The 8,576-nt window shown below is 38.1% G+C and overlaps 1 protein-coding gene across 4 annotated transcripts in view; it reads left to right on the top strand.

The window, feature by feature from the left end:
* The first annotated feature begins 79 nt into the window (after positions 1 to 79).
* Positions 80 to 8,576, top strand: part of PRPF40A (pre-mRNA processing factor 40 homolog A) — a 48,244-nt gene continuing 39,747 nt past the window's right edge. For 2 of the 4 annotated variants that reach the window (XM_062186831.1, XM_062186822.1), the window contains exons 1-2: positions 80 to 188; positions 1,352 to 1,483. In XM_062186831.1, the coding sequence (XP_062042815.1) occupies positions 150 to 188; positions 1,352 to 1,483 (171 nt within the window). In that variant the 5' untranslated portion in view covers positions 80 to 149. Of the gene's footprint in view, positions 315 to 1,351; positions 1,484 to 8,576 lie in introns of all 4 variants that reach the window. The other 2 variants (XM_062186813.1, XM_062186841.1) reach the window with 2 other exon arrangements.

The raw sequence follows: 8,576 nt of genomic DNA, 5'->3' as shown, positions 1-8,576 counted from the left end.
AGCCTGTCAGTTTATTGGCCCCGCTGAGCCCGCCCCGTAGCTCAGGGCATCCTTTAACCTTTGGCCCCAGCGGGCGCCAGCCACTCAGATCGCTTCTTGTTGGTACGTGAAGCGGCAGTGGCCGCCGGCCGAGCAGTCTGAACCCGACGATGAGGCCGGGGACGGGAGCCGAGCGTGGAGGCCTCATGGTGAGTGAAATGGAGAACCAACCTCCCTCGCGGGGTCCTGGGGACGGGGAGCCGAGATTGTCCGGCTCCAACCTCTGCTCCAGCTCTTGGGTTTCCGCTGACGGCTTCCTGAGGAGACGGCCCTCGGTAAGGGATCGGTGGTGCAGGGGGAAAGCGGCACAATGAAAAACGGAGGCAGACAGGAAGCGTACCCCAAAAGGAGAGGAGAAGAGTGGACGAAGGAAGAACTCCAGATGGTGGGCTATGTCCCGAGGGAGAGAGACGCAGGGCAGGGCTGCACAAAGAGAAGTATGTGGGACCTTTGAAGTTCCCGGTGGGCTTGGCCTAGACAGATGCGCGGTGAAGGTGCTGGGCCTTGGGCGGGGCGAGCGTCTCGGAGCCGAAGGCCTGGTTTAGCTTGATTTCGCTAAGACTGGAAGAAGCTGCTCAGATTTGTTTTCACGCGTAGTGGTGGTGGTCTGCGGCGGGAGGAGGGGGTCTCTGGGATAATTGGCTGGGGAGAATTCCCTGGTTTAAAAGCCTGGAACAATGGACACATAGGAAGAAAGTAGTGCGTTAAATGCGCAGTGAAATAGTTGACTTGGTGGTTTGCATTTAGTGTCTGTGAGTGACAGAATCGTAAGTCTTTGGAGATGTGTTTTCGGGAGAGGGACTTTTACCTGTGCTGAAGGTTAGGTTAGGAAATAGTATGTTTGTTAGGCATGAAGTGGCGCTGACAGCCCATCCTGTGCAGTCTGTTAAGACAGGTTTTCATCGAAGTGAATTTGATAAATTCAAAGTCTTTGAAGTGTCAAATTAGTGGCATTGTAAAATGACAGCTGGCTTTTTTTATATCTATGTAAAACAGGATAAAGATGTGATTTTTTTTTTGACCATAACTTTCTAAGTAAGCATTGAATATGTATTTTCCAAAACCAGCAAGCAATTCGGTAGATGATTGACTCAGTGCTTAGTGAAGGGGGTTGGGGGGAGGACAAGCTGATTCAACCCTCCAGGATAATTTTCACCTTTTCCATATTGTTATGGAATGTGCAAGTTCATTATACTACAGTTTTGCATCCCACAGTAGCCTAATATAGGCCACTACAGGTAAGAGATTTCTTGAGATGAGATTTGAGATGCATTATTAACTTGGTAATTTTTAAATGTTCATTATTTTTCAGATGGGGCACCCTGGCATGCATTATGCCCCAATGGGAATGCACCCTATGGGTCAGAGAGCAAATATGCCTCCTGTACCTCATGGAATGATGCCACAAATGATGCCCCCTATGGGAGGGCCGCCAATGGGACAAGTAAGAACGTTATGTTTTTGTTTTGTTTCCTATTTGTTGGTGCTTTTTTGCCTCAGGTATTGTGTCAACATTTTAAAATTTTAAATCAGTGCTGTACTTGTAGCTGGTTGAGGATTAATTTATGCCCAGATAAAGTTTCCAGATAAAAATGTTGAATCAAGACTGTAATCAAATTTTGAATGTAATGAAAAAGTATTCTGTATCAAAAAATTACTACCTCAACAAAATTTAATAGTTTTTTTTCCTAAGTAACTGTATATATAGGCTTTTTATTTAATTTCCTTTTCTCTCTTGAGCATGTCAATTGGAGTTAACTTTTTAAGAGTAAATATTGTATGAAATGTCAACATAACTTATTTCAATGGACTATGTAAATGTGTAGACTCTGAAAATAGCAATTGTTTAGGCCTTTGACTTAGAATGAATTTTACTCCTTAATATCTTCTCCTTTGTCTGTTGTGGGGTGGTGAGGGAGGGTTGGGAAATTTGCTCTGTAATTCTGATTCTTCATAGAGCAGTGTCAGATAGGTAGTTCGTTTTCAGCTTACACTGTTTTTGGTTTTTAAAAAAATGCTTATTGCTTCTGCACTCCTACTTTTGAGCTGTCCCTTCCATCTCTAACATAAATTGTAAATGGATTATTTTGTAGGAGTGATTTAGAGCAAAAGGTTTATGCTGACTCAGCAGCATCAGTAGAACTAAGTTAGTTAACTTGATTTAGTAGAACTAAGTTTCTAGAGAAGCATCCAAGAAAGGTAACAGGTTTAGTTACCATGAATAATTTTGTGCTTTATGTTATTAGGTTCTTTAATACACACTCTTTAGGTTGTTGGGTCATTTCTATTTGAGTATCTCAGTAAATCAACAACAACTTAGGCTAACAAGAGTATTTTGGGAAGCCAGTAGGTATGATCTTTTGTTGATTAGTATTATTTGATATGTAAGTATTTAAGCCTTGATGGTTAGAGTTATTGGTGAAACTGCAGTGAAAAAAGGAGCATGTTATGTATCTCTCTCTTTTTTTACCTAACCTTACAAGGAAAAGGGCTCAATATCAAGTGGTTTTCTTCTTTTTTATTTGGAATATAGCCCTTAATTTTGTGTAAAAATCTTTATCCATAGGCACCAGATCCAAAAGATTCTGCCTGCAGGAGTTCTTTAAGTAAAAGACTCTTTTATTCTATTACTCTAGAATAACACAGGTTTTAAAACTCCCTAGGTGATGCAGAAACAACTCTGATTCCTCTTCTGTTTCTTTCCATCTCTAAGCAGCAAAGAGCTCTTCTTGTTTTCTTGGTAGAGCTGCTCTAACTAGATAATGAGCTTTAAAAAATATTTTATTCTTTAAATGCTCTGGTTCTTATTTAAAATTAGTTTCTTTCCACAGAAAGATAAAATAAAACAATTTGCTACTGCCAGATGCTTCTCTCTTTTCTGGGGCCTTCTGTTTCCATTGGGCCAATCAAGGTAAGTTTTGCAAGGGATTGACCTGCTTACCCTTGCTGTAATGGTGCTATTGCAGTACCAAAACCAAAACACAAGATAGTGTTTTCCAGGTTCTAGTAAAATGCAAATTTTGTTTTTTAAAAGTACTTTTGTATATCTCATTGACATAAGCTGGTCACAGTTTGCTTTATGGCCCTATCTCTAGCTGTATCAGTGACCGTCTTCCTTATAAGTTTTACTTAATACTTTGTACACATCCATTCAGAAAACTCAGAATTTTGCCTTGTAGTTTCTTCTACTTTTTTCCTAGGTCAATATATGCCATGTGACTTTAAATATACCTGATTATTTGTATGTTAGATTTCTTTTCCCACTATTGTGGCTCCTGGTAGGGTAATGAATGGATGTTTTAGGAGGGACCTAAGAGAATCTCTATTGTTCTTTTCAGTTAGATCATTCCTTTTTTTCTCCTTAATACCTAACAAATGTGGGCCCCAAATCTTGATAAAGCTAATTCTTATTAGCATAACAGAAAGGGAGAGCATGAATAATTTTTAATCCTCAGATAATTCAGAAATCTTATTTAAAGCACAAATTGAACAAAACATTAGCAAAATTGATCCTTTTTCTGCATCATTTCTTCTGTCCTCACAACTCACAGAAGTGTTAACGAACAGTGTCAGAAGATAATTGACAAGAAGTGGTATTCTGGTATTGTTCACAGCAGTGATAGTTGGTAGGGTTCTGCCATCCAGTTTTTAAGGTAATTCACAAAATCTTTAGCCTTTGGGACTGGAGGTTATGTAACCTTCCTGTACAGTTGACCTCTATATGTAGGTTCCGCATCCAACCACGGGCTGAAAACATTTGGGGAAAAATTGTGTCTGTACCAAACATGTACAGATTTTTTTCTTGCCATTATTCTCTGAGCAATATAGTGTAACACCTTTATGCATAGCTCTTATTTATATCATAGAAAGTACTTTGCCATTTATAAGCAACTTGAGCATCCATGAATTTTGGTATCTGCAAGGGGTCGTGTAATCAGTCTCCTATGGAAACCAAGGGATGATGACTGTTTTCACTGCTTCTCATTAAGATGTCATGCTGGAACCAGTAGATGGCAGTTTTATTTGCTAAACGTTTGTGATCTTTGGAATGTTACTGAATATGACATGAAATTTAAAAAATTACTTGTAAACTAACATGTAGACTTACTATTAAGGATCTAGGGAAGCCAGAATTTTGTAATTTTGTAACTTTTCAAATGCAACAAATTATTTAACTTGCAGAAATTAATCTTTTTGTTTGTCTAATTCATGATAACTTTGAGAATTCAGCCATTTTTATAGTTGAAACTGAATCTCTTAATAAGAGTAAATATTTGTAAGTCATCAAATAGGGCTTTATAATATTTTTCAGGTTTATCTTAGTTACCTATCCTATTAGTTAAGTTTGCCTCTTATTGTAAATAATTTAATGGGAAAGTCATGCTTCTAGTTTTATAGGAGTATAGGATCTTATCGCTGGGAAAGACCTTACATGTTGTAAAAAGTTTAAATAGTAGTTTTGGAGGGATCATTGTTTTACCAAAAAGAGAGTTTTTCTACTGCCTAGTGACAATACTGAAAATTTCTGGTAGAAATTCCTATCCAATATAATTGTGTGTGAGGATGTCTTCTTCCTCCACCTATAGTAAGTAATGTTTGCCATTAAAGTGCATTCATATCTTACTGTTCTGCTGTTCTTTCTCCACAAAGAAGATACAAGTTCTTCCATCTTTATCACAGGTGATTTTGCCTTTGCCTACAAGAGTCCTAGCTGGCTCTTTTTTCTCATTTGTTTTTTGAGTCTTAATGTTTTCTTTTTAAAATGAGAACAGTAGAGCAGAAGATCTAAGGTACCTTTCAGCTCTAACAGACTATGATTCAGTTCAGAACATTTGATAAGAAGATAATAGCAGATTTTATGGGTTTATGGAAATAAAAGAATGAAAATTCTTTTAGAAAGTCTCCCCTAATTCTGCTTATTTAGTAGTTTTTTTTTCTTTCTTTCTTTCTTTCTTTCTTTTTTTTTTTTTGGTGGTCTTTGTCCAAAACTGACAATGAGGTTGATTTTCTTGTTCTAATATTTAGCAAGGCAGGTTCTATTAAAAACCTTACATTGTTTCTATTCTTGCTGCTAGCTGAGCTCAAGTCATCATACTGCCATTCCTTAGACACATAACAATTTTTGAGCTGATTTTCTTGCTTTAGGGCTGTCTTCCCTATTACCCCACCCCCACCAAAATTTTAGATTTCAACTTCTTATCTCCAGGAATGTCACATGTTTTTACTGTGACTTTGGCATAGTACCTAAATTCCACTGCTTTTCTTTCAAGGATTTACCTTAGTACATACGAAAGCAAGATTCAAAGACATTCTTCACACTCTCAATGTGAACCCAGGCTGGTCTTTTCATGGTATCTTGAGTGATTATATGAATACTAGTTCCAGACTTCAAGCTGTGTTGTTCTTAACCCCTCCCCACCCTCACCCCAGCTCACTGTCACTGTGAACTTTGATTTTCTTAGCAAAGTGCTCCTATTTCAAGTTCTGCCTTCTCTAGGATGTCCTCAGAAATAACTTTAGCTAATATATACTTCCCCTTCCAATTACTAAAGAAAATCCTGTGTAATATGCCCAGAAGTTATTATTTCACTTATTTTGACACTTGGTTATTGACTTGGTTTGTCTTAGTTTCTTACATGTTTTGCTATCCCAACAAGTAATAGATTGTAAGCTCTTGGAGGGCAGAGACTGTGTTATAATTTTTAAGAAGCATGGAGGTCCACGTCACAGTTTCTGGCATGTCATAGTTGCTCAGTAAAATACTTGTTGAATGAATGAAACAAATAAATAGATACTCTTTGCTACATTATAAACCAGTGGTAGTCAGTGTTACATGTGACTGTTTCTATGGTTATTTTTTACTTCTTTTGTTACTACTAGTTAGTATCTACCTCTTTACTGTTGCTTTTTCATTTTGGCAAAAATAAAGTATAAAAGTAAGTAATTTTTGCTTATTGAATAAAACTAAAATACTTATTTCCATTTTAAATTACAAGCAAATGTATTTCTGTGGTAGGTGAGATCATTGAGAAGTAATTATTTGTTTACTAAGTTTTACCACAGGTTTTGATCTATATTATATATTTCTCCACAGCTTAGAGATTTCCAGGGAAATCCAATATATTGGTTCTTCGATTATCTAAGTTGGTACATTTATTTTTTGCTTTTGAACTTTCTTTTAACATACGTGCTGGAAACATTGCCATTCAGTTGGTATTAGTGACAAAAAGAAACACACTAGATTATTTGATCATAATTTTTGAAAATTTTTAATTTTTATGAGGCAGAGGGAGAAAGACAGACCAAGTGAAGATGGCTCCTGTCTGCTTGTTTACTCTCCAAACACCTGCAACAGCAGGAATGCAGTTAATTGAATTATCAACCACTACTTCCCAGGATCTGCTTTAACAGGAAGCTAAAGTCAGGAGTCAGGTGGGTTTCAAAGCCAGGTACTCCTGTGTTGGATGCAGGCATGTTAGCCACTAGACTAAATGGCCACTCCTCTCATAATAACGGCCAGAGCTGCGCCAGTCTGAAGCCAGGAGCCAGGTACTTCTTCCTGGTCTCCCATGCAGGTGCAGGGCGCAAGCACTTGGGCCATCCTCCATTGCTTTCCCAGGCCACAGCAGAGAGCTGGACTGGAAGAGTTGCAACGGGGACTAGAACTGGCGCCCATATGGGATGCTGGCAATGCAGGCAGAAGATTAACCCAATACGCTATGGCGCCGGCCCATGGCAAATACTTTTTAATACATTTAAATACATTAACCCAGATCTAATGTGTTTAATTTTTATATTGTGTGTGCTAAGATTTTGAGAGATGTTTTACTAGTGAGACTGTAGCTGTTTTTATTATCATTGGATAATTTAAATGTAAGCTCAACTCTAGAAATTTCAGGTAGACTAATGTTTCTAAGTATGAATAGTGGTGAGTATTTGCAGAGATCTATGAAGAGCATATCAGTTTTGAAAAGTGAACTCTATTCCCCTGCTTTTAGAATCAGAGGCATAGTATTTACTAAGATTCTGTATTTCTCAGACTTACTTGACTGTCTCTTCCTAACCATCCTTTCTCTAATCTCCCTGTCCCTCACCCATTTTGTTTTGCTATTTCCGCATTGTAAGGAATTAGTGTTTTGTGAGAAATGTTGAATTATGGCCATTTATTCATTGCTGTTTAGGAGAAAAAGGCATTGAAATAAATTAGTATTAACACACATGAATGAAACAGCTGGTAGAGTACAAACGAATTTATTTATTAAACATTGGGGTCAAAAAGAGGGACCAAATGTCAGCAGGTTAAACTGTTCATTTTTCATTGGATTTGTTAGAGATGTTAATGGCCTGACTTTTGATCATCATCATAAGTAGTGTTACCAGCAGATAGTAAAGATTTTATCTATGCATATTCAATACTGTGCACTAAGGATTTTTTCTTGTCTGTTTTCAACCTAGAGGAATAAGTCTAGTTAGGAAAGTTTGTGAGCAGTAACGAGTATTTTACTTTCTCATAAAGAAGTTATCCTTTGTCTTTTCATTCTTCCTTTTTCCATATGCTCTTATTTCCTCTAGTCAATAGATATTTAATTCTCCTGATGTGATGCTAGTATATGAATACACATACACACACACACCCACCCCTTGCTGTCAAGGATTTATTTATTTGAAAGGCAGAGTTACAGAAAGGAAGAAAGAGAAATCTTCAATTGTCGGTTCACTCCCCAAATGGTCACAGTTTCCAGGCCTGGCCAGTCTAAAACCAGGAACTCCTTCTTGGTCTCCCACATAGGTGACAGAGACTCAAGAACTTGGACTATTCATTCTCTGCTGCCTTCCCAAAGTACATTAATAGGGAGCTGGAAGGGAAATGGGGCCATTAGGACTTGAACCAGCACTCATAGTGAATGCCAGCATTGCAGACAGCAGCCCAACTTGCCATCATTTCTGAGATGCTTTTGTGAATTGTGTGTTTTTGTCTTCCATTTGCTGGTTTGACTTTCGGGATATATCTGGATATTTGGAAGTCTGCTGGACAGTGAATCAAAATTAATTGTAGTTAGTGATTGCTCAAGATGTGAGTTTGAAAAAAATGTCGCTGCTGCTTCTTTGTGTACTCAAAGCGGAAATCTGAATATTCAATGATACTGTTTGCCATGTTTCTTAAAGGACTAAAATATGCAGAGGACTGCCTTGAGTTGAAATACACTCTGCTTTTTCTTGGGCTCTGATTGTTTTAATCACAGGCTTTAATTTTTTTTTGTTTTTAAGAGGTGAACAGAACGGGTTTTATTTTTTCAGAAGATTTATTTACTTGAAAGTCAGAGTGACAGATAGTGAGAGACAGAGTGATTTTCTGTTTTCACTCCCGAAGTGACTGCAACAGCCAGGGCTGAGCCAGCTGAAGCCAGGAGCTGAGAGTTTCAACTGGATCCCCCAGCTGGGTGGCAGGAATCCAAGCACTTAGGCCCTCTTCCACTGCTTTTCCCTGGCCATTAGGAGGGAACTGTAGCATAAGTGGAGCAGCCTGGACAAAGATT

Source organism: Lepus europaeus, chromosome 1 (genome assembly GCF_033115175.1).
Source record: "Lepus europaeus isolate LE1 chromosome 1, mLepTim1.pri, whole genome shotgun sequence".
Taxonomy (NCBI): Eukaryota; Metazoa; Chordata; class Mammalia; order Lagomorpha; family Leporidae; genus Lepus; species Lepus europaeus.
Note: the sequence above shows the minus strand (reverse complement) of the source record. Positions and strands in the feature narration are given on the sequence as shown.